The sequence below is a fragment of the Vulpes vulpes genome, chromosome 14 (genome assembly GCF_048418805.1).
Source record: "Vulpes vulpes isolate BD-2025 chromosome 14, VulVul3, whole genome shotgun sequence".
Classification (NCBI taxonomy): Eukaryota; Metazoa; Chordata; class Mammalia; order Carnivora; family Canidae; genus Vulpes; species Vulpes vulpes.
In genome coordinates this window covers 18,562,897-18,589,695 of record NC_132793.1, presented here as the reverse complement: position 1 = coordinate 18,589,695, position 26,799 = coordinate 18,562,897, and the positions used below count along the sequence as shown (strand labels likewise).

At 39.0% G+C, this 26,799-nt stretch overlaps 1 protein-coding gene across 1 annotated transcript in view; it reads left to right on the top strand.

Moving 5' to 3' along the window:
• Nucleotides 1-26,799, top strand: part of TOP1 (DNA topoisomerase I) — an 89,597-nt gene that overhangs the window by 13,610 nt on the left and 49,188 nt on the right. Inside the window, exon 3 of the mRNA XM_072735856.1 lies at nucleotides 20,126-20,228. Coding sequence (XP_072591957.1) covers nucleotides 20,126-20,228 — 103 coding nt within the window. The remainder of the gene's footprint in view (nucleotides 1-20,125; nucleotides 20,229-26,799) is intronic.

Genomic DNA, 26,799 nt, shown 5'->3' with positions numbered 1-26,799 from the left:
TATCCCCCTTCCATTTTCACGTATTCTGTCTGCAATCACCACTTAATCACAAGTCAGAAGCAACCTCTTTTCTCTGGCTTTGAGTTTCTCTTGTCCTCTTCTTCTAATTTTTCATTCTGGACTGGAGAAATTTAAATGTTTTGCTTACTAGGAAGTGTGCAAGAGCAATATCTCATCCTGTATGGATACTACAGATGCATTCAACAAATGTTTAAATTGTGAAATGGGAACCCCTCTGTCTTCTAGCTCATTAGCTGGTTGAAAATCAAGTGAGAAAAAATGAGAGCTTTATACTAAGTTTTCCTTTTCTTTTTTTTAAGATTTTATTTTTAAGCAATTGCCATATCCAACATGGGAGCTTAAGAATCACCTGGGAGTAGTATTAGGTCTACACCTTAAGTTGATTCTGTAGTGGCAAAGGCCGAGAAATCTGCACTTTTTTTTTTTTTTTAAATTTTTTTTAAAGAGAGCAAGAGGGGCACCTGGGTGGCTTAATTGGTTAAGTGTCTGCTCAGGTCATGATCCTGGGGTCCTGAGATTGAGCCTTGTATTGGGCTCTAGCTCAGTGGAGAGCCTGCTTCTCCCTCTCCCTCCCGTTCTGCCTACTTGGGTGTGCTCTCTCTCTCTTTCTGTCAAATAAGTAAATTAAAAAAAAAAAAAATGTATGGAGGCAGGGGAGGGGAAAAGGGCAAAAGGGGAGAGAAAGAATTTTAAGCAAGTTCCTTGCCCAGCTCAGAGCCAGAAGGGCTTGATCTGATACCATGACCCACGCTGAAATCAAGAGTGGGACATTAAACCAACTGAGCCACCCAGGTGCTCCAGAAATCTGCGTTTTAAATATATATTTAACAATCCTGGATGATCTGATTAATATAGCTGACCACAGATCAGCTTTGGAGAAACTGATATATCTGGACTTTACTATTTTACTTGACTAAGATGTGTGTTTTGCTTTGTGTAAGGTACTCCATTGGTTAAGCTATTAAGTTTATGGTTTTTGTTGTTTTGGTTTTTTTTTAAGGACCAAAACGGTATTTTTCAGTATATGTTAAAAGAAGCTTGGGCAGCCCAGGTGGCTCAGCGGTTTAGTGCTGCCTTCAGCCCAGGGCGTGATCCTGGAGGCCCAGGGTCAAGTCCCATGTTGGGCTCCCTGCATGGAGCCTGTTTCTCCCTCTGCCTGAGTCTCTGCCTCTCTCTCTCTCTCTCTCTCTCTCTCTCTCTCTCTGTCTCATGAATAAATAAATAAAATCTTTAATAAATAAATAAATAAATAAATAAAGCATGATGTTTATCCTCAATATCTACCTTTCAATGAGCATTTACCTAAATAGTAGAGATAGTTAACCGCCTTTGCAACTATTTTACCATGTATCTCATCAGATTTCTATTCTAATCCTTTCTCCTTCTTCCATGTTTAACAAGCCATTATTTGATCCTGATGTCATCTTTTAGGATTGGATAACTAAGCAGAGCACAAAGAGCAAGTGGTTGTTTTCATTCTGATATCCCTAGAATGGTTAAGGCAGGGTATTAGAAGGTATGTGGAGGTATTGGCACAGTTTAGTGGTATGCTAAAGATCTTCTCTATGAAGGTCCCTACCTTGAGATTAAATTAGGGGTCTTTAGTTACTGATGGCACTGATTGACATGGGAGGATTTGAATGGAGCAGTGTTTTTTTTTTGTTTGTTTTGTTTTTTAAGATTTTATTTATTTATTCATGAGAGAGACCGAGAGAAAGAGAGTGCCAGAGACATAGAGGGAGAAGTAGGCTCTGTGCCGGGAGCCCGATGCGGGACTTGATCCCGGGACTCCAGGATTACGTCCTGGGCCAAAGGCAGGCGCTAAACCGCTGAGCCACCCAGGGATCCCCTAGAACTAGTTCTATAGTAATTCAGCCTCTTAAGCAATATTCCTTGTTTTTGTTTTGTTTTACAAGGTCCATGACTAGGCCTCTCAGTACTTGTTCAGTTAACTTATATACTTCCTTATAGTTTTGAAGTTGGAGTAATTCATAATTGGAGCATAAAAAGGAACCTTTAAAAAAAAAAAAAAAAGGAACCTGTTAAATGATCAGCACCAAAAAGGCTTCTGAAGAACATATACATGTTCGGGCTTACTCTTGCTCCTGCTAGTTGCCCAGAGAATGGCCCATGCATTTCAAGCACTGTCAGTAGTGATAACTCTAGATGAAGAGGGCCCCTTAGTTGAATTAGTAATAGGATGCATGAAACAGTGCATCAACACGTTTGACTCCTATATGGCCAGACAAGGTGTAGACTTTGGGGACATTTGAGGCCCATGCTTTGTTGAAAACAAGGACAGCTTAGGCTGAGCTGTGGGTTTCTATGTAGCATAGACAAGAGATTTGTAGTCACTTTCACTATTTCCCAGGGATTAAGGGCTCACTTAATAGAAGCAAAGGAGGACAGGCTGGCAGGAATGGGCCTGTCCTAATTGAGCTGGCCTGAGAAGGTACATTTTCAGGTTAGACCAGTCCTTTTTCCCTTTTAAGTTCTGTCTCCTGGGAAAGAAGCGTTTTCAGTGCAGGGATGTCCTTGTGAACATGAGTCACTGCAGAAGAGTATATGAAATATAAATGCCCATTTTAAGGTCTTGTAACTGGCTAATTACTACAAGAGGCAGGAGTAAAACATTCTAACTTTGTCTTCTATTTAGGAACAAAGGTGAGTTGGTTAAATGGGATTTGTTTGCCGTACTTATGACGCTTACGGTAATTGCTCTATCTAGGTTTGACTTATACCTCAGTGGACTAATATCTTGGCTGCAGTGTTCTCTGGAAGGTACTCCTTGAGGCTCTGATTCTCTAGGGACTGCAGAAGTGGTCTGCTTTTGAGATGGCCATTTTAGCCCGGAACTAAAGGCCTTTGGCTGGCCTTAAGGAACTACACAATATAGTGCCTTGCCATGTAGGGAAAAGGCCCCTGACTGGCCTCCAGCAGGGAATTGATGGTGAGGTGGAGAATCAGGACAAGAGGAGTCTTAATCTTGGCTTTGCCAGTTGTGGCCAGAGTGAATCATACAACATGATGCCTTATGTTCTCCCTACCAGTAAAAAGAAGATGTTGACCTGGTTCCAAACTTTTCAATCAGCACTGTCTTGGTAGAACTTTCTATCATGATGGAAATGTTCTGTATCTGTGTTGTCCAGTGTGGTAGCTGCTAGCCAAATGAGGCTATTGAGCTCTTGAAATGTGGCTAGTGTGACCAAAGAACTTATTTTTTATTTTACTTAAAGTAGCTATGTATAGCTACTGACTACCGTAATTGGACAATACAGCTCTAGATAAAATTTAGGGAATCCCTGGGTCTCAGCGGTTTAGCGTAGCCTTCAGCCCAGGGCGTGGTCCTGGAGACCCGGGATCCAGTCCTGCATCGGGCTCCCTGTAGGGAGCCTGCTTCTCCCTCTACCTGTGTCTCTGCCTCTCTCTCTCTCTCTCTCTCTCTTTCTCTGTCTCTCATGAATAAACAAAATCTTAAAAAAAAAAAAGTAGATAAGAGCAAAGAGATTTAGGTTTAGATCTTGCTTGGAATATGGGCGGTTGGGGCACTTGGAACTTTAAAATCCAGAAGAGGTGTGTGAATTTAGTGAGTTTGAGTAACAGTCATCTTCTGTGTATCCACGTCGCCTTATCCTGGATGACTGCTGGGAGGACTTAACAACTGGAACATACAGTTGTGATTTTAAGAGTAGATGGAAGTTTAGACAGTTTCTCCATTTTACGTGACCCTTTAGTGATGCACAAAGGTGAACATTTAAGGTCCTTTGGATTGAATACTCATTTTATCTCAGCAGCCCTAGGAGAAAAATCATATCTATTTTGTAATTGACAAAACAAATTTACTTACATTTATGTACATACCTTTATGGATCATTATCCTTTAAAATGGTTTGGATTCATCTTCATTTGAAGTTGCAAGTTTTTAGCGTATTGCTATAACGAGAGGTTAATTCGTATTCATCAAATTACAGTCAATAATAAGTCTGATTATATGTGGTAGAAATGTCTGATTATAAGTGGTAGAAAATCTAAAATTGTATTAGGCAGGTGTGCCTGGCTGGTTCAGTGGGTAGAGCCTGTGACTTGATAATGGTGTTGTAAGTTTGAGCCCCGTGTTGAGGGTAGAGTTTACTCAAAAAAACAAAAAGAAAAAAAATTATATAGGCACACAAACAGCACCCAAGAGGTTAACTCATCCAAATGTTGCTTACAGTAAAAGCAGATCAGAACTGAGTTTCTACAACTTATCTGGGGTCATCCTCTCATTTGCCTGCTCATGGTGAATGTAGACTGCATCTCACTTGTTAAGTACTCTGGTCCACAATTAGCCAGATAGTATTAGTCTGGTGGCCTGAAATGGGACTGTAGCCTTGGCTGCTATGAGGACAACTGTCACAGTGGATATGTGTGAAGTCTCAGAGAACAACTTGGGTGAATTGCTTAAAGACCAGGAACAGATCCATTTTCCTCCAGCTTTAAATTATGGTCATTTATTTTAGGAGTAGGAAGAGGAAATGGACTAAGGATGAAAAAATAGCAGATAATATGAACATTTACTATTTCCAGTTTACTTTTGAAGAAACTGAGACTCCAGGCTTTGTAGTTTGTATGAAAACCACAGAGCTGGGAGACTAATCTAATCTAGGCCTATCATGCCATATCCTGAGTTCTTAAAGGTAACCTAAAACAAGGTAAAGGGAAACCTGGATGACTCAATGGTATCCTAGGAATTCTGGGCTATAGAAGAGCTACCCCTATAGTATCAGACTAAGGGCTCTCAGAGCACTCACCTTCGTTTACAGTGGATCTTTACCAGACTAGTATTATTGATTAGTAGGCTCTGCTGAAACTTAAAGTAATGTGTAATCCTTTCCCTATTAAGGAAAGTCTGCCTGTCTGTGTAAAAAAAGACCCCAGAGTAATTTATTTATTTTTATTTTTTATTTTTTAAAGATTATTGATTTCACAGAGAGAGAGAGAGAAAGATTGAGTATGCAGGAGTGTGGTGGAGGGAGGAGCAGAGCGAGAGAGAGCAGCAGACTCCCTCCTGAGCCAGGTGCCCCATGGTGACTCAACCCCAGGAGCTAGGATCATGACCTGAGCCTGAAGGCTGACGATTAACCTACTGAGCCACCCCAGCGCACCAGGAGTAATTTATTTTTCAGCAATTCAGCTTGTACTTGGAGCCAGTTATTCGAGAAATCAGTAAAACCTCTTTTTATCTGAGTACTCAAGAAAAAGGATCTTCTGGTTAACTAAGGATTAACTAGACCCTCCCACCTCCTTATTTTAAAAGGATCTCTGAAGTCTGCTTATTTACAAAGGAAATTTCATCATAGTTGGTTAGCGGTATGTGAACAAGTAAGATGTTGTTCCCACCTCAAGGGGATAAATAACAATTTTAGCTTGCTGCTTAAGAAGCAGAATTAGCAGTGGGCTCAGCATTGGCCTCCACTTCAGAGTTCTCATTCATGCGATTTACTTTATCTAGTTAAGCAGAGCAGAAGTAGATTTTAACTACTTTTAAATTATGTTGATTAATGACCATTCACGGCTTCTTTGAAGGAAGGAGAATGGTGGGAGCTGGTCTTAGTGTGAATATCATTTAGGAGAAAAGCTTAGGAATTAGGAATCATAGGTAAAGGTAAAGCAGGGAGGATATTCTTCACTTACACACTACACTGACCTTGAGAAAGCTACCTATCTTCACAGAGTATATTGGGGATAGTTTCAAAAAGAATGTTACTAAATACAGCAGAAACTACTGTTAACATGTCAGTTAAAGGTTATTTTTTGACACAGGAAAATTATATGAAATTCAAATTTCAGTATCCATAACTAAAATTTTATTGCAGTGTGGCTATGCTCATGGCTGCTTTTGTGCTACAGTGGCAGTTGAGTACCTGCTACCATTCAAATTATGAATGGGCTGTAAAAACTAAACTACCTACTACCTATCCCTTTACAGAAAAATGTTGCGGACCCTTGGATTGGTGAGTAGTGCCAGTTGCTTACCTGACTGAGTGGTATTTGTATGTATCACAGGAAGCTCACAAGACTCTTTATATTCCTTGGTAGCCTCTAGCTCCCAAAGGAATCTGTATAAGCCAAGTGTCAAAAGTTTACTGTGAGCTTGCAGTTTCTTAATCTTAATCTATTTTTTTCTTACTCATTTTCCCAACAGAATCCTACTGGCCAGACTCAAATTACCTGTCTCTCTTAAGTATGGTTCTACCCACTGATGTCCAAACAACAAAGAAAATTTATATTCTAAAGAACTTGACTACCCTGCTCCTTATCTAAGCTGTGTTACCCCTCGTGTAGCTCGTTATTCTTTCTCTCAAATAGGGGCTGGGTGAGTAGCAGATGAAAACAACCTCTTTACTTCCTCAATTGTAGAGACTCAGCATTCTCAGCTCTTTAAAAAAAAAAAAGTCCCCAGGGACTGACTCAGCACCAAGTGCCTGCCTTTTAAAGGAACAGAGACCCAGTTGAAATAGAAACTGGAAATAAAATCAGTAGCCTGTCCATTTTTGGAGGTGGCTGGTATTTGGTATTAATTTTTTTTAGAGATTTTATTTATTTATTTATTCATGAGAGACCCCGAGAGAGGGGCAGATATATAGGCAGAGGAGAAACAGGCTCCCTGTGGGGAGCCGGTTGCGAGACTCGATCCCAGGACCTTGGGATCACAACCTGAGCCAAAAGCAGACGCTCAACCATTGAACCGCCCAGGTGCCCCTATTTGGTTATTATTGCTTAAAGGACCAAGAAACAACAAGATAGAGTTTTTCAAAAGACGATTCTGGACAGTGTAGTCACCTGGAAAGTTTGTGTTAAAATACAGATATCTGGGGATGATCTAAGTCCCATGTGTCAGGAAAGCTTGAGAACCACTGGTCTCAGGAATTTAATTTTTTTCTTTTTACTTTAACCATTTTAACTTTGACCTAGAAAAATTTTTTTTTCTAAAGATTTTATTTATTTGAGAAGGGGTGGTGCAGAGGGAGAGAATTCTCAAGCAGATCCTCGATGAGCCCAGAACCCATTATGGGCAAAGATTGATTTTATTTTTGTTTGTTTAATTTATGGAGCGGGAGCAGGGGGAGGAGCAAAGGGGGGAATGAAAGGGAGTGAAAATCTGAAGCTGACTCCACACTGAGGGTGGAGCCTGATGTAGGGCTCCATTTTGCCATCTGAAGATCATGACTTGAGCTGAAACGAAGAGCCAGATGCTTAACTGACTGAGCCACTCAGGCACCCCTGAGTAAAACAATTTATAAAGGTGAATTCTTTTGACTAGAAGTGTATGTGTCCATAGAGGTCATTTTATGGATTGGGAAACAGACCAGAGCAGAGAAATAAATTAACTAAGGACCCCATCAGATCATTGCATAAAAGACTCAGAGTTGCTCTAAGGAATTGACTTTTAAAATATGTCGTTTAGTTCTGGCATAATAATAGAACAGTGAGCAGCCTGTGCTGAGCCCTAATTGTGTGTACAAACTATAGCTCAGATGACCTTATATTTAATAAACTAACATTTTTTTGAAGACAATTTGGTGGTCTCATCCCTGAAATCTGAGTTCTTTAAAAATTTTTAATGTAATTAGTCCCTGGGAATGAGAACCAGAGGAAGAGAGGAAGATGAACTTGAATTTAAGAGCATAATGGAGTAGGATGGGAGAGAAGATTGTAAAATAAGTTAAAATAGGGTGCGTAGACAGGAAGAGGCTGAAAAGACAGATTAAGGTAATTGTAGTGTTGTAAAAGCATAAAAGGAGTCCAAGAAATTTAAATGCGGAAGTAGACTGACTGGAAGAGAAAACATCCCTCTGACCATTAACCCGTTTTTTCTGTGTGTGGGCCTGAGACCTAAAGTAAACTGGTTGGCTGCTTCATTTATGTCTTTTCATCACAAGCTCCTTAAAGACCACTATCCCAGAATTGCTGATGCTTAAGAACCATGGTAGGTTCTCTTAAGGGTTTTAATGCCAGTTTGTAGCCTTTTTTTTTTTTTAAAAGATTGATTGATTGATTGATTGATTAGAGAGAGAGAGAGGCAGAGACACAGGCAGAGGAAGAAGGAGGCTCCATGCAGGGAGCCCGACGTGGGACTCGATCCCAGGACTCCAGGATCGCGCCCTGGGCCAAAGGCAGACGCCAAACCGCTGAGCCACCCAGGGATCCCCTAGTTGGTAGCATTTTTTCTGAACACGTAGACACTTGGACAATGTGACAGGTTTAGAGATTTGAAGTTGTGTTGTAGAGCTGATAAAAAAAAAATTGAAAATGCTGGGCTTCTATTTTTGAGCAACTTTGAGTTTTTTTTTTTAATGTAGTGTACCTACAAGTTTCTGATGATGAAGTCTTTATGAAGTTTTGAATATTGAGGAGAAAGACTCAAGCAATTTGCAAAATAATTGTCAAGTTTCATTCGATTAAGTTTGACCCTTTCTTTTCACTTGGCCTCCATAACTTCTTATGAAGGTCTTCTCTGGAACTTCACAGAGCCAAGTACAGGGAAACCTGGGCTGTGAGGGAGACGCTTTTACCTCCTCTCTTTCCACAGTGACTCATTTAACAGCTGTTGCTGTTGGGAAGGGTTAAAGTGTTTATTATATTCTTCATGGAACTTTATGAGGGCAGAGACTTGGTATTGTTCGCTGTTGTATTCCCATACCTAGAACAATGCCTGACACAGAGTTGATAATAAATATTCAAATGAATGAAAATTGTAAGCCCCAACTTCCTTAAGGAGTGAAGAAGAAATACACTTCCAGCTGTCATCTTCTCAGCTGGAATTGGGTTTTATCAGCTTGAGAGTACTAGGTCTAGGTCCCTAAGGGGGGAGCCCTATTATTTTCGATATTAAATGAGTCTGTTGGTGACAAGAGGTCTTGTTTATATACGGTACACATTTGGAGAGAACAAACGATAATTTTGTCTTTAAAAATTGGAAATGTTACTAGTCCCTTCCCTCATTCTTGATTTTCTTTAGAACTGAATCCTCCCAACATTTTTCTTTTAAATTCCAGAGCTCTTTGAGCTTTTAGCCAGAACACCATCTGTCCTGCTTACTTTGAAAGGCTCTTAACTATGACCTGGAATTTTGGAAATGTGCTCATTGAGAATTGCTGTAAAATAGTGATAAGGACTCTTCTGTGGGCTACAGATTGAAATCGGCCACCATTAGTATGGATCATGGTTTCCTAGATTGAAACCGATCACCATTGGTAAAGTCCGAATTTAGACAGCTGTGGTGGGAGAGAAGGAAGGGTAGAAGTCCTGTACCCTTCAATCAATTTCCCTTCCAGTATTGGGCTTTCAGGCTTCTAACTGCTTTTAGTTTGGCATTGAGTTCCTGGGGAGATTCACACACCCCTGGTACTGACCACATTCCCGGATGCTAGTCTTTTATCACCAAAACCAGCTTGTATCTGTCCTAGACAAAAACAGCCTTCTTTAAAGTGTTAGAGCATACCGAGGGGGCTCCTGAGTGGCTCAGTCAGTTAAGCATCTGCCTTTGGCTCAGGTCATGGTCTCCGGGTCCTGAGATGGAGCCCCATGTTGGGCTCCCTGCTGAGCGTGGAGTTGGCTTCTTTCTCTGCCCATCCCCCACCCGTTTGTGCTCTCTAATAAATAATCTTTAAAAAAAAAAACTTGGTATACAGTGTTAAGTAGAAGTGTTGATTTTGTTCAAACTCCAGCTTCTGGGAATCTGGTATTCATGGGTTTGAAAGTCAGGGAGCAACGGGAAGACACAAGAATTTATCCCAGTAAATATGTTTTAATAAATGAGCAGCAGGTGATGAATATCTTTTTTTAGAAAATTAATTTCTTCACCTAGCGCTTTCACCCGAATGGTACCTGTGCCCACCTTACTAATGTAGTAGTTGTGTATTTATGTGTCAGAAATGAGCAGAAGTTATCTTTGACAAAGTTGCCTCCTTGGGGAAGGCGGCTTTTGATGGATAACTATTCCTTATCCCCATCCTTCATATACTTGATGACTGTCTTTGAAGAGGAGCCTATCATATACAGCTGTTTTAAGTCTCCAAACTTGTCATCACAGGTCACTGTAAGTGAGGTCTGGCTCAAAACATGGCAAATAGCTCTTTTATATCAGAAAAGTCTCTGCATTTGTTTACAAAGAAGCAGGGGGTTCTTCTCTCATGCTCTGATCTGATTACCCTAATAGTTTGGGAGAGTGGTGGAGTGGCAGAAGATCATGGAATAGGTGATAAAATGGTCAGTAATCTTGGCCAATTCCATAGCCTATCCTCAAAGTGTAAATGTTTATGCTTGGATTGAATAGCAATTGCATTAGAGACCCTGAGTAGAATAAGCTTGGCAATACTGTTAACCATTTACTGATTGCTGCTAAACTAATGCAAATGTTTCTTGGGGCAGGGTGCTGACTGTTACCAGTGCATCCCTTGAAACTAGTTTTTTAAGGCTTCTGAGTATAAAGATCATTAGAAGCAAGCCAGTTCCACTTATAAGTGCTTTTTCTTCTGTATCTGCAAACAGGTAAGAATATCAGATAGGCTTTTATTCGTCATTGGCTTGTTGGGCGAAGTGAATTGGCATGGTTGCTGCCTTAAATGCGTGTGTGGAACCTGAACCTGGAGTTATTTAGAATGATTGGGTAGGGTTGATCTTTTTTGTATGTAAATTAAACATGAAGAGAGTTCAGTAATAGTTGTACTTTATTGACAGTTTGTAATTTTGTGAAGGTTAGCTGGGAATTCCAATACAACCACACACAAGGAATTTGACTTTTGAAATAAAATTCTTTACGATCACTTAAATATTCTCTTTTCCTTTTAAAAAAGATTTTATTTATTCATGAGAGACACGCAGAGAGAGGCAGAGACACAGGAAGAGGGAGAAGCAGGCTCCCTGTGAGGAGCCTGATGTGAGACTCCATTCCTGGATCCCAGGATCACGACCTGAGCCAAAGGCAGATGCACATGCCCAGCCACTGAGACGCCTGGGTGGCTCAGTGGTTGACCGCCTGTCTTCCGCCCAGGGCATGATCTGGAGTCCCAGGATTGAGTCCCACATCGGGCTCCCTGCATAGAGCCTGCTTCTCTCTCTGCCTGTGTCTCTGCCTCTCTCTTTCTCTTTGTGTCTCTCATGAATAAATACATAAAATCTTAAAATATATATATATATTCTGAGCCCTAGTTTCTTCATCTATAAGAGAGGTGAGTTTACTGAGGTCACAAATAAATTAATGAACATAGATTGAAGCTCTTAATTACTGATCTCTGCCTTCTTATAGACCCAGTAGTTAAGTGACTTTTACCCAAGGTCATACAGTAAGTGAACAAGAATTTGAATCAGGTATTTTTCACTCTCTTGAAGCAGTCTGCTTCCACCAGCTTCCTTCAGAAGCCTTTCCAGCATTCTTTGCTAATCTGTGATGTCTGTAATCAGTCATAGGATTTAGCCATGATCTTTTGTGCTAACTGCATCATTCTTGAACATATTTAACAAAGTGTTTGGTTTCTTTTTTTATATAATATGTGTGTGTGTCTGGTGTCCCTAAAGGGAAATGAATTCTTCATCTTATGCCTGGTTTGACACTGATTTGGCTACTTGGAGGACTCTAGACCTGGTTTCCAAACCTGCAGCTTCATTGTGAGCCTGGGATTAAGCCAGGTTTCAGGGACTTCATAACAATTGGATTGAGTTTTGCTGGATTTATTTGATAGTTTTTTATTCTTTGGAGTTTTGTTTCTCTTCTAAGTAGAGAATTACAACTCTAAAGCTTCAAGGAGTGGATCTATATCTTTTTTTTTAAGAATCTGCTTTTGGGATACATGGCTTTAGAAAGTCTAATTATAACTCTGGGATCTTATTTTTTTAATGTATCCCTTACAAGAATTAACACTACCATTTCCTAGCTGGCAGAAAGTATATATCACTTAATTTTACTCAATTGTGAGAAGATGAATTTTTCAGCAAAAAAAATCAGTAATAATTGACGGTTTACTTTAATTGCTCATCTGCCAAGAATGCCCTCTCTTCTACTTTGCTAACTCCTTTGCTTTTGATAAGACTTAGTTTAAACACTACTTCCTTCAGGGAGCCTGTGTTCACTCCTCACTGACCTCTTGGATCTAGGCTTTTAATTTCTTGTTTTCTGGTGGAATCAGTCTGTTTCCCCTCATCATTTTACTTTTTACTTGGAAACAAAGGAAGCATTAAGCTTAAATTATTTTTAGTCTTCTCATAATGTCCATAAATTAAGTAATTATACTGTTTTACTACCCTTACAGAAAAATAGCAGATGGACAGAAAAGTAGAAAATTCTGCTATCATGTAAGAGATGGAGGTCATGACACACATATGTTACATGTTTCATGTGTAGACACCTGGGGGAAAATATTACCTTTATAAAAAGTTTGCGTAGTTTCTGAATATAAGAGCATCATGATGCAATAAAAACATTGTTACTTTAATGTTAATCATTTGACATTTGAGATTTTGGGGCTAGGAAAGGAATATTAATCCATTTCAGCAAGTCCAAACTTAAAAAGATTTCTTCTCGGGATGCCTGGGTGGCTCAGTGGTTGAATGTCTGCCTTCAGCTCTGGGCATGATCGAGTCCTGTATCGGACTCCTTGCTGGGAGCCTGCTTCTCCCTCTGCCTATGTCTCTCTGTGTGTCTCATGAATAAATAGATAAAATCTTAAAAAAAAAAGATTTCTTCTCTGTTGACTTAATTTTTCTCTACCTTCACATATACATACATGGAGCAGCATAAATTTTCTGCCTTGGAAGTATATCTTCAGGCTGAGTTCCTACGTGTGGATTGCTGGGTCAAAAGAGATTGTGTTTGTTAGTTTTGCTAGACATTGCCCAATTCCCTCTCCACAGGGGTTGTATGAACTATATGAACTTTGTCAAGATATATTAAAAGAGGCAAAAATGTGTCTTGGATTTGATGAAATTGGCACCACCCAGAGTTGTGGAAACCAGATACCCATTGACACATACTACATTGTGCAAAGTATGCACTATTAGTAGGAGATAGCTGTTACTATTGTCTTTTTGTGAAATAGTGATATTTCTTTATCATATGAGTGGTAAGAAAATTAAATAAGACAGCATTTTTAAGTACTCCAGCATGGTTCTAGCACATACATTAGTGCCCCTTTTCTCTTGAGCACCTTGGGGCATGGCTGTTTGGTTTCATAGCTTAATTACTTTTCTGGATTGTAAACTCTGAGGGCTGAGTTCACGTCTGATGAGTCTTTAGCAGGGCACTCTAGATTTAAGAAGCTGTTAAAAATGATTGTAAACTGAGTCAACCCTAAGCATATAATTCTGAATCCAAGTAGTAAAAGATTTCCTTTTCTTTCGTACATTAACCATCAAGTCCTTATGTTATGCTAGCCAGCATCTTTTCCTCAGAATATATCCTCAGGAAATACAGATACTTTCCTCTCTTGTCATTTGGAAGTTTATTATTTTTTAAAAGATTATTTATTTATGAGAGACACAAAGAGAGAAGCAGAGACATAGGGAGAGGGAGAGGCAAGCTCCCTGCAGGGAGCCTGATGTGGGACTTGATCCCAGGATCATGACCTGAGCCGAAGGCAAACCCTCAACCACTGAGGCACCCAGGTGTCCCTGGAAGTTTCTTAAAGTTTTTATCAACTTCAAGGAACACTTTAGATGATAGTAACAAAACATGTTGAAATCCTATTCAAGCTATTTATCTACTTAACCTGTCCTTATGGAGTAACTTCAGTTAGAGTCAAAGAAATTAGTTGTTACATGTCTTCTGTTTTCTCAGGGCTGCCTTATTTCAGGGGTCTTCCTCCCATGTCTTCATCTCAGATATTTTAATGCATGCATTTGGAACAGTTGTTGTCAGGTTATTAGGTGACCTGAATTCACAATGAATGAGGTTTTCTGATGATTTTATATGCAGTGGTTTGCATCTTTCATTTCTAATCTATCAGTTAAGTTCAACACAGTTCTTTTTGAATTAATAGATGCTTGAAGTAGCAAGATCCTTTCTTCAAAAACATTTTAAGTCTATTTTTAGATAAATTCCAGTTAAGAGGAAAGGGTACATACTTACTTGAAGTAATCTTTTAAGGCCATTAGTCTTCTGTCTATAAATATTTTTACCATAAGAGTTATAGATCAGTTTGCTCTTACTGGCTTCACTTTCTCACTTACTGGCTTCTCTTCTGACCATCTTTATTAGATATTCTGCTGTTCCTTTAAGTATAATATATGACTTCAGTTAGTTTTGTCATTTCTCCAGCCCCCCCCCCCCCCCGTACAATCTTTGCTTTGCTCAGATTTCCTGAGTCTGTGAAAGAACCTTGTTCTGCTAATCACTTGGACCCAAAGGCTTTGAGTTGTCTCTGATTCTTCCTCTCTATTTATTATACACAGCCAGTTTATGAAATTTCCTGGAAGACTGCTTAAAAAACCACTAGCTAGTTACTTTGCTTTTACTTTTTTACTCCTATTGTCCTTCCATTAATCTTAAGTATGGCTTTTACTTTGTTCCTTTTCTGTTTGCTGTGGCTCCCTGTCATCCTTAGAATTGGCTCTTGGATTATTGTTATCTATCAAATTTTTTCTCTCCCTTACTGCTCCTTTTTTTTTTTTTTTTTCCTTTTTAAAGATTTTACTTATTTATTCGTGAGAGGCACAGAGAGAAAGGCAGAGGGAGCAGCAGGCTCCCTGTAGGGAGCCCAATGTGGGACTTGATCCCAGGAACCCGGGATCATGACCCGAGCCAAAGGCAGACGCTCAACCACTGACTGCACCACCCAGGTGTCTCATCTCTTACTGCTCCTTAACACAAATCCTCTCTTGGACTAAGCTGTATCCTTATGTAGTAAGGAAAAATAGAAATTGGAAGGGAAGAAGCTTAAAGATAGTGGTGTTTAACTTTTGTTATTAAAAGTTTCAAATATGAACAAGAGCAGAGAGAGTAGTATAATGAACTCCCCTTATATCTTATACCCCCATTTCTGTAACTGTCAACTTTTTGTCAATCTTGTTTTATCTTTCCCCTTATTCCCTGGATTTTTTTTGGGGGGGGGGTGCTGAGGTTATTTTAAAAGCAAATTCCAGACATCATTCATCTGGAGGTACTTTTGTATGCATCTGTAGAGGTTATTTATCTATCAGTTTACCTAGTGTAGATCATTTCTACATTTCTCTATCAGGTGATAATTTCATTTGTTTATACAATGTTGGTGTTCTGTAGGCATCCATTTTGTTTTACCTGTCATTTTTTCTTAGAGAGCCCAGCGTGCTGTGTGGAGCTACACTACGGGCATTCAAGTATTTGGAGTTGTCATATATTAAACTTTTGGGGGCCTGTCACACCACACATAGCACAATTTGAGCATATGATAGACACGTATTAATTTCTTTTGAAATTAAGGGCACCTGGGATTCAGATTTTTGACCTAGGTCTTATTAGTATTACTGGAATTACTTAGCTCTCCAGCCATAAGTTTGTTACCAGATGTTTTGGTTTGAGGTTTTAGATTCACAATTGCTTTATTTATTTATTTATTTTTTTTATTTTTTCACAATTGCTTTAAAAGACTTGGGGATCTCTCTCTCTCTGTCTCTCATGAATAAATAAATAAAATATTAAACAAAAAGAAAGACTTGGAGGCCTGGCTCTAAAATCAGTTTTGAAGTTTTGTGTCCTTAAAAAGATAATGTTAAGAAAAATAATAGGGATGCCTGGGTGGCTTATTTAAACACCTACCTTCATCTCAGGTTATGATCTTAGTGTACTAATGTACTAAGATCGAGCCCCACGTCAAGCCCCACGTCAGGTTCCTGTTTCTCCCTTTCCCTTTCCCTCTCCCTCTTCCTGCCACTCCCTCTGCTTGTGCGGGTGTGCACACTCTCTCTCTCTGTCAAATAAATAAATGAAATATTTTTTTAAAAACTAAAAAAAAAAAGATGTTCTTGGCAGACTAGTTATCCGAAACCTAGAATTACTCTTAATTCATCACTTAATTTCCCTTTTCTTTAAATTTAGTGCTTTTTAGTGAATTAAATCACCTTTTCCTTGTGTACACAAGTGTTTGCAAACATTTGTCAAATTTTGGTAATTTTTAAATTTTTTAAAAAATATTTTATTTATTAATTAATAGAGAGAGAGGCGCAGAGACACAGGCAGAGGGAGAAGCAGGCTCCATGCAGGGAGCCTGATGTGGGACTCGATCCTGGGACTCCAGGATCAGGCCCTGGGCTGAAGGCGGTGCTAAACCCCTGAGCCACCAGGGCTGCCCTTAAATATTGTTTGTTTGTTTTAAAGATTTTATTTATTTATTTGAGAGAGAGCACCAGAGCTCGAACAGGGGGCAGAGGGAGAGGGAGAAGCAAATATCTCAGGTTGTTCATAAATTTACCACTCACAGATAACTACTTTTAACACTTGGATATTTATCTTCTAGTCTTTTTCAGTTGTTCATGTGTTTGCTGAATTATGCACAGAGCAATTAAAAAAAAAAAATACTATGTCCCTGCCATACTCTTGGGTCATAATAGCACATCCTAATGTTATGTTTCTTATTTGTTAAATATGACCTATAAACAAATTCAAATAACATGGACTTCATTCCAGGTTATGGTGCTGGTGGCATGTGTTTTGTTATTATTATGGTTTTGATCTAAGCCCTTAGTTTGGAGCAGATGTAATGTGGGTATTTGTTACTGTTGAGTGAATAGGGGCCACCACTTTTGTGTATTAGATTGATTTAGCATTTTATAATTCTAGACTTGAGACTTTCATAGAGGTTTTTATATGCTACATGGAAGATTGGGTGTAAGTCTACTTTTTTTTTTTTTTTTTTTTTTTTTTTACACCATATGATTTTATTTTTCCCATCTCTGTGGGATGAGAATTTCTTATGGCTAGGGACATGGTCATCAAGTTTTTGTTTCTCTGGGGTCTGTCTGGCACAGAATAATAGATGTTGAGTGGATTATGTCAAATGTGGCTTTTTTTTTTTCCTTGTGAGTCAGGAATGGGATGAGCACATACATTACCTAAACATTTTTTTAATTAGTTCTCTGTTGCACAGAATGTGTTACTCCAAAGTTTACAGCCTGAAAAAACAAACATTTGTTTTCTCATATAGTTTCTGTGAGCCAGGAATTCAGGAGCAGCTTCAACTTCGTAGGGTGGTTTTGGCTCAGGATTTGTCATGAGGTTACAGTTGTCTAAAGACTTACCTAAAACTGGAGGACCTACTTCCTAAATCATTTAACCACGTGACAGTTTCTTACCACATGGGCCTCTCTAGTAGGGCAGCTTGAATATCCTAACATTATGATACCTGTCTTCCCCTAGAGCAAGGAGAAGAATGCAGCCCCTTTTATGACATGGTGGCAGAAGTCACATACTGACATTTCCATCTTAATCCTGTTTTTTTTTTTAAGGAATGAGTTACTAAATCTAGTATGTACTCATGGAGAAGAAAATTAGGCCACACCTCTTAAACAGGAATATCAAAGAATCTGTTGGATGGATTTTAAAACCACCACACATATGTTGGGTACTTCGAGTTGATTTGTATTTAACACTGAGGAACCCGACCTCAATGAGCCACATTTTTAATAGGCTCTTGGGATAATTGTGATACACCAAGAAATTTAAGAGTCATTAACATAAATATGTGGAGAGAGATACCATGTTCATAGATCAGAAGACACAACATGTTTTGATGTCCTTTTTCTCCAAATTGTCCTATGAATACAAACTTCCCAGCTGGCTTTTTTTTTTTTCTTCTTTTTGGAAATTGGCAAACTGAACCTAAAACTTCTATGAAATGCAGAAAACATAGAATGATCAAAACAGTTTTGAAAAAGAACAAAACTGGGCAGCCCAGGCATCTCAGCGGTTTAGCGCCACCTTCGGCCCAGGGCGTGATCCTGGAGATCCAGGATCCAGTCCCACATCGGCTCCCTGCAGGGAGCCTGCTTCTCCCTCACCTGTGTCTCTGCCTCTCTCTCTTTCTATCTCCCTCTCCCTCTGCCGCTCATGAATAAATAAGTAAATAAAATCTTTTTTTTAAAAAAAGAACAAAGCTAAAGAACTTTTATAACCTGTTTTCAAAACTTACTATGGAAAAAAATTACCATAAAGCTATAGTAATCATAATAGTATATGTTTGTGTAAGGATATACTCCAGAAATCGAATTATACGGCCACTTCATTTTCAGTAAATAGGCCAAAGCAATTCAGTGGGGGAAAAGGTCTGTCTTTTCAAAAAATGTGTGCTACAACAACTAGACAGCTTTATAATTTTAAAAATGTGCTCTATCATTTACTTCTGTAAAACTCCTAGAAAAAAAAATCACAATATATATATCAAAAAAAAATTGTAATCTAAAGTATATAAAGAACTCTTACAAAACTCAGTAATAGGATATTTTTAAAATGAGTGAGAGATTCGAAAATACTAAAGAAGATACATGAGTGGTCAATAAGCAAATGAAAAGATGCCCATTATTCAATTAGAAAACTGAATTAAAACAATGAGATACCACTGCATACCTGCTAGAATGGCTAGAATTAAAGATCGATAATACTAGGTATTAGAGAATCCGTAGCAGTTGGAACTCTAATGCATATTGGTGGGAATGTGTAATAGTACAACCACTTTGGAAAAGTTTGGCAGTTTATTAAAGTTAAATTTGGGGATCCCTGGGTGGCTCAGCGGTTTAGCGCCTGCCTTTGGCCCAGGTCGTGATCCTGGAGTCCCGGGATCGAGTCCCACGTTGGGCTCCCAGCATGGAGCCTGCTTCTCCTTCCTCCTGTGTCTCTGCCTCTCTCTCTCTCTCTCTGTCTATCATAAATAAATAAATAAATAAATAAATAAATAAATAAACAAATAAATAAATAAATCTTTAAAAAATATAAAGTTGAATTTATACTTTCATATGATCCAGTGATTTCACTGTTAAGTATGTACCCAAAAGAAATGAAAAAATGTCTATACAAATACTTGTATGTGAATGTTCATAGCAGATTTATTCCTAATAACCAATGCCTAGAAATGACTCAAATGTACATCAGCAAGTGAATGGATAAGTAAATTAGAGTGTATCCATGACTGTGGGATTCCACTCAGCAGTAGAACCTTAACTACTGATAACATCCAGCAGCATGGATGAATGTCAAAAATAACATGAAGTTAAGAAGTCAAACAAAAGAGTAAGTCCTGTATGATTTCTTTAAGTAGAACTTTAGATATACCTAATAATTGCTGGCAAATTATCGGTTGCTTTGGGTGGGGGTAAAAGATGGAGATGGACTGGAATGTGCATAGGGCAAACTTTTTTGGGTGATGGAATTGATCTAAATCTGGACTGTGGTGGGGATTATACCTGTATATATGCTTGTTAGACTTACCACACTATATCTTTGAATTGTGTATATTTTACTACATAGAAATTATACTTTATTAAAGTCGATTTAAAAACATATCTCTTGGGGGGATCCCTGGGTGGCGCAGCGGTTTGGCGCCTGCCTTTGGCCCAGGGCGCGATCCTGGAGACCCGGGATCGAATCCCACGTCGGGCTCCTGGTGCATGGAGCCTGCTTCTCCCTCTGCCTGTGTCTCTGCCTCTCTCTCTCTCTCTGTGACTATCATAAATAAATAAAAAAAAAATTTAAAAAAAACATATCTCTTATTAAAGATCTCTCAAGGTTTGGATTTTCCAGAACTTACATAGATAACCATCTGATTTTGATGGTGTTCAAGATTTATCCTTTTGTATCATTTATGATTTAGTCTCAATAGTACCAGACCTAAGGAGAAGAATGCCTAACTGTTGCTTCCGTTTACAGTAGAACTCATTTCCCTTCTGCCTTCATGTTTGTAACACTTGTCTTGGTTTTAGAGGCAAGGTACTGGGATGCTTTGTCTGAGTGCCTTTGTGAAATCTTTCCTTCCAGTGGAATGTGCTGTTATGGCTACCTTGCCATTTGAATCCTGTCATTGTGCTTCTTGACCAGCCTGTCAAGGTAGGTGAGCAGGAGCTAGCTTATGACTCCTCCTAATTGACTCATCTCTTACGGTTGCAGATTCTCATAAACACAAAGATAAACACAAAGATCGAGAACACCGGCACAAAGAGCACAAGAAAGACAAGGAGAAGGACCGAGAAAAGTCCAAACATAGCAACAGGTAAGGGTTAAACCAGCAAGTCCCTCATCATTTGGCAGTGGGTTGGCTGGCTTGGCTTGCCTGGAATGTACCTTAAACTTGAGCCGCAGGTAAACAGCATGGATAGCAGAGTAAGCAGAGACTGTATTTGATTCCAGAGTTGCTAAGAGTATAACCTTGATCATTCAGGCCTTAAGGGCGATGGTCTTGTTCAGATCAAGATGTACAAAGCAAGTATGGTGAATTTTCTTTCAGTACATAGCTGACTAAGGATACAATTTTAGGGGAGGTTGCACCTGGGTGGCTCAGTCAGTTAAGTGTCTGCCTTTAGCTCAGATCACAATTTTGGGGTCCTGGGATAAAGCTCTGTGTCAGGCTCCTTGCTCAGTGGGGAGTCAGCTTCGCCCTCTCCCTTTGCTCCTCCCTCTGCTCATGCTTGCGTAAGTGCTCTCTCTCGAATAAAAAAAATAAAGTTTAAAAAATTGGAGGGAGGGGCACCTGCTTGGCTCAAATGGTTGAGCGTCTGACACTTTTTGGCTCAGGTTATGATCTCATGATTGTGAGATCAAGCCCTGTGTTTCTGCACTGGGCGTGTAGCCTGCTTAAGATTCTCTGCTCCTCTTCCTCAAAAATTTTTTTTATTTATAATTTTTAACTAAGTCAGCTATGGATTCATTATAACAATCCAGAGACTTGCCTTGATAAAAGGCAACTGGATTGGTGACTGTATATATGTATACACAAACACACAGTATGTGTGTGTTTGTGTGTGTGTGTGTGTGTGTGTGTATACATATGAAGCTTCATATCTTTCTGTACTTCAGTGGGTATAAATTAAAAACTCTTACCCTGTGCTTCCATGGTCTGTGGGCCCCTAGAGTCATATGTAAAAGGTTAGGTGATGAGATTTTCCTAGAGAGAGCATTCCTAGTTTCATCAAATTATCAGAAGAGTTCAGCTCTCACAGAAGCCAGTGACCACCAATATCCATGAAATTCAGTAGTGCTGCTCTCAGGGATTTAAGCTTTGGAAAGAGTTTTCTTTTTTGTTTTGCTCCCATTTTTTGGTGTAGGAAGCACAAGTTGTTAAGCCCAAAGACTGACCATATCTTTGGATATGAGACCCCTTGTTAAAAATAAGGACTTAGCTTCCATTTTGAGTTAAAGGCATATGTTGGGGAGAATGCTATCTGACATTCCCAGAGTGGCCTAAGTTTTGTTAAAAGGGAATATAAAGATTAGTCGTGCATTGGAACGAGTGCCTCCAGCCTAGAGTCTCTTAGAACTGCTTCATTAGTTTGGCTTATTGTCTGCAGACAAGTTAAAAGTGAGAATTGCTTTCTAAGACTGTTCTTATGAACCATTAAAAATTTTAAGATATAGCTAATGAACTCATGAATAAGTCTTTGTGAATCATTAGAATAACCAGATTTTCTCTAGTGGGGACATTACTTTATGTATATCTACCACTTCTGTGGTGCCCCCCTCCTTCCAATTAACTCATTTCTTACTACTTGATCATCTAGTTTCCATTTTCATTACTCTAGTGAATTTAATGTCAGTAGTTGAATCCAGTCTCAATTCATATGTATCTTTTTTTTCTCCAGTTTATAGTTGTTCAGTCTACATTAATATCTACCAAAGTATTTTTGAGAGCAAAGATTATTGCCAAGAATAAAGTTCATTTCATAAAGATAAAAAGGAACCAATTAGGAGGGCATAAAAACTATAAATGTTTATATACTAATAGCAGAGCCTTAAAGTATATGAAGTAAAAATTGATAGAACTACAAAGAGAAATAGACAATTTATACTCAGATTTTACTACCTCTGTCTCAATTGATAGCATAAGCAGAGAGAGAATCATTATGATGTAAAAGACTTGAACATAGCTAACTAACTTGATTTGAGTGAAATTTATCAAATACTCCACTCAACAACAGCAGAATAGAGATTTTTGGCACATGGAACATTTGCCAAGATACACCATATTCGACCCAGTCCTCCTTAAGACCAGCTTCCCTTGCCTTTCATGCCTCTGTCCTTTTCCACCTTTCTTTCTTTTTCTTCTTTTTCTATTTTTTTAAAGAGTTCATTCATGAGAGTCACACAGAGAGGCAGAGACACAGGCAGAAGGAGAAGCAGGCTCCCCACTGAGCAGAGAAGCCTATGCGGGACTGGATCCCAGGACCCCAGGATTACGACCCAAGCCAAAGGCAGACATTCAACTACTGAGCCACCTAGGTGCCCTCTGGCCACCTTTCTTATTTCCTCCTTCCAGTGCACATGGCAATTCTGTTTTTTTGGCTCTCTTCTGCTAACTCTCTTGCCATTTACCCTTCTCTCACATTCCATATCCAGTCTCCTGGAACTTCTTATTTCCTCTAACACATGTTTTCTGATACTTCTAGGCCTTAAAGCATGCTGTTACTGGTTCCGGAGTACTCTGTTGCCCTCTTAATATCATTTTTTTAGTTGCAGCTTAGACCTGACTTCTTACAGGTATCTTTTCTGCCCACCCTCCCCATATTGAGTGCCACTTCTGTGTGCTCTCTGGCACCTTGAATATGTTCCTTTCGTAGTAATTGCTGTGCTGCATTGGTGTTATAATTGTGTGTTTATTTCTCTGTATTCCCCAACAGACTCTTAAGGTCTCTGAGAGCAGAGTTGAAGTCTTTCTTACTCCTTTTATATTCTCAAGGCTTAGTATAGTGTCTGGCAGATTACTTAACTAATCTATATTTATTGAATCAGTGAGTACCTATGGGTATACCATTTACCATCTTCTCTTTTCATATAGTCTTACTCTTCTACAGGATAGTTCCCTCTGGTCTTCCCATTTTTCAAACAAGTTTTTTGTGGGTTTTTGGTAAAATATCAATAACATGTTTTGCTGGGGTTTTTTGTTGTTTTGTTTTGCCTTTTTGAAGTGGCATGAAGTGTATTCACAGTATTGTACAGCCATCATCAGAACTTTTTCATCATCCCAAATAGTCTCTGAACCCATCAAATAATGCGTTCCCATTGTCTTCCCACCTCCCATCCCTTGGCAACTTCTATTCTACTTTCTGTCTCTATGAACTTGCCTGTTCTAGTACCTCATATAAGTAAAATCACAAAATATCCTTAATTGTGTCTGGCTTATTTCCCTTAATCTAATGTTTTTAAGGTTTATCCATGTCACATATCAGCATTCCATTTCTCTTTTATGGCTGAATAATAACTCCCATTGTGTGTCTACACCACATTAAAAAAAATCTCTTCCCATGTTGATGGATGCTTGGGTTGTTTTCATCTTTTGGCTATCATAATAACACATATTGGTTTGGTTATGATAATAACACAGTGAACATGGGTGTACAAGTACTTGTTTGAGTCCCTGCTCTCAGTTCTTTGGGTAAATACTTAAGAGTAGAATTGCTGGATCACGTCAAACAAGTCTTTTTATTCTGCCTGCCATGTGCATCCTGTGTTAGTTGATGTGAAGTACCAAAAAAATGAGGTAGTCATTGACCACAAAGAACTTCATCACCTGAGGAAAATGCTTATAAAGAAATGCTAATTTGGGGGCACCCCTAATGGCTAGTTAAGCATCCAACTCTTGGTTTCAGCTCAGGTCATTTCTTGTGGTAGTGTGATCAAGCTCCGGGTGGGGCTGTGCTCCGGGCAGAGCCTGCTTCAGATTCTCTCTCCCTCTACCTCTCATTCTCTCTCTCTTTTTCAAATAAATAGATAAGATCTTCAAACAAACAAAAAAGAAATGCTAATTTCTTTGTTGCCATGAATCCAAAAAAATTTTTTTAAATAAAGGTTAATATTTAAAACAAACTTTTTTTAAAGATTTTTATTTATTTATTCATGACAGACATACATATATAGAGAGAGAGGCAGAGACACAGGCAGAGGGAGAAGCAGGCTCCATGCAGGGATCCTGACGTGGAACTGGATGCCAGGTCTCCAGGATCATACCCCGGGCTGAAGGCAGCGCCAAACCGCTAGGCCATCGAGGCTGCCATAAAACAAACTTTTAAAGATTGATCCCTTTTTCTCTGGAACACCTGATTTCACCAATCAAAATTTATCATCATTTGTGGGGAAAAAGATTAGGTGAAAGTGGCATAAAAGACTTTGGGGCATCAGTTTGGCCTTGCTCTTTTACCAAGATCTCTTTTTCAAGAATAAAGGAAATGGTTTTGGTGTCATTTTTCTTGGAAAGTCCATTGTAGCTTAATCGCTTTTGTCTAGAAGGCAGCCTCCTCCTGGTCCGCTTAGGTGTCACATGACTTTGGTTGGGTTACCTAACCTTTCTCAACTCCTCTTTTCAGTTCCCGCATATTAATACACACTTTAGAGGGAACCTAGGGAGTCAGTAAGTATAAAAAGCTCTTTAACTGTTTCACAAATATGAGGAGGTGGTATTTTGTACCTCTGTCAAGCATACTTTCCTGAGATTATACATAGGCAAATTCAGGAATTTGTTCTAACATAATTTTGTGCCTTTTAATATTTTCATTTCTAATCAAAATACTTAAGAAATAATAGCCTGTTTGTCAAGAGGCATTGGAAAAACCTGGCCTGAGTTGCTGTTTACACATGACTAAGTCTAGCTCCAGATCTCTAATTCACATGTAAGTTTAAGACAGTTTAACCAGTTGATGTGCTGTAAGCTGACTTTTAAATACTTCCTGTTTTGACCTCTGCTGACATACTACCTCTTTGCAGCAAAGCAAGTATATTGGTCATATATCTATATTTCAGTACAATCCTATACACTGTGTTCCTTTTTAAGTGACTTCTGATCTTTCTAGTAGTTTTGGGCTTCTTCACTTTCCTTCTGTAGTAGGTTAAAGAAACTTTGAAAATTGTTCAAGCACCTCTGGAGCCCAGGATAATTAAGGTTAAACATGTTCTCTTCAAAAATGCTTAATCTTAGGGGTGCCTGGGTAGCTTGGTTTTAAGTGTATACCATCGGTTCATGTCACGATCCCAGAATACTGGGATGGAGCTCTGTGTCAGGCTTCTTGCTCGGGGGGAGGGAGAGGAGGGCACATCTATTTCTCCCCTGGCATCACCACCCCCATGTTCACGCGCTCTCTCTTGCTTACTCTCAAAGAAATAAAATTTTTAAGAAAAATGCTTAATTTTATTCCAGTATTTGCTAATCAATTTGGCATGATTTTGTTGGTATTACGAGGAAACAAGTTGTATACTAATGTGTTTCTAGGTCTTTCCTCCTCTGTTAGATATTAGCAGCAGTCATTTCTCAATTAGGCTACACTTAGGACCCAAATCCAGGAGGCATCTTTCTCCCATCTAGTAACATATGCTGCATACTTGGAATGTCAGAGAATGGGAAACCAGAGTTTTTGCTGAGACAGAATGGGATATGGATCCATCCAAAGAGATTCCATCTTATTCATATACTTTCTCCTGTATTGTTCTTTCTTAAGGTACAAAATAAGGGAGAGGGTATTAAAGATCACTCCATCTTATCTTTTTGTGTGGTCAGTTGTCAGAAGTGACATGCCCAAAGTCACATGGTGGTGTGTTAGCAGAGCAAGGAGGAGAGACCAGGGCTTCTGAGTTATTGTCTGTTTTTCTCCACTACATTATTGCTTTCAGTAAAAAAATCTTCCCTAAGGAAGGTTAGTTGTGTAGCTAAATTGTGTACATACAAGTGCCTCTTTCTCATATGCACGTGGTTGGCAGCTCAGATCCTTTCAGGCACTGCCTCTTTCTCTTCGGACCCCAAATCACTGAAGATTTCAGCAAGAGAAGTATTAATCTCATTAAATTCTGACCCTGTGAAAACCCCATCTCCAACTAATAGATTTTGGGCCTATAATATTGTAGGAAGAGTTTATACCAAAGTCAAAAATAATTTCTTTGATTATTTGTCTCTGAACATAACATTCTATTAACGTTAATATTTAGCACTTCAGGTCCTTTTAAAATATATATATATATATATATATATAAATCCTCACGAAAGAACAGGAATATTCTTTCTAGATACTAAGGAATCACTCGGCGTGGCTTATAGGATCTCACCAGGTACTTTTCTTGAAAAGTTGCCTTCTTAGCCACAAATTATCTTTAATACTAGACCTCTTATATAAACATTATTAAAAGCAATTTGGGGGGGATTAGAGATAAAGGATTGTCATTTGTGGAGAAAAAAAAAACAAAATTCTTCCTGCCATGCACCCCCCCCCCGCCCCCACCCCACTAGTTTTTGACTGTGTGTCTCTTGCCAATTGTAGGCCTGGCACTCAGGCTGGAGTGACAAATGTGTAGAAAGCCAGGGAAGACAGAAAGCACTGCTGTGAAATAGTAAGGGAAGTGCTTTTCCAGCCATGTTGGTGGTGCTGATCTGTACAGTCAATGTGAGAAACATCTGAGGATAAGGATGCTTTTGGTTTCTGCTTTCCCTTCAGTTCTAAATTCTACCTGAATTAAAATTGAGAGAATGTAGGATCCTAGGAAAATGCACTGGAACTAAGCAACCAGTTCTCAGGGGAAGTTTTTAACAGAATCAAATTTAAAACATTTATGAGCTGCTTGCCAAAACCTGTCATTTATCTGCACATCCC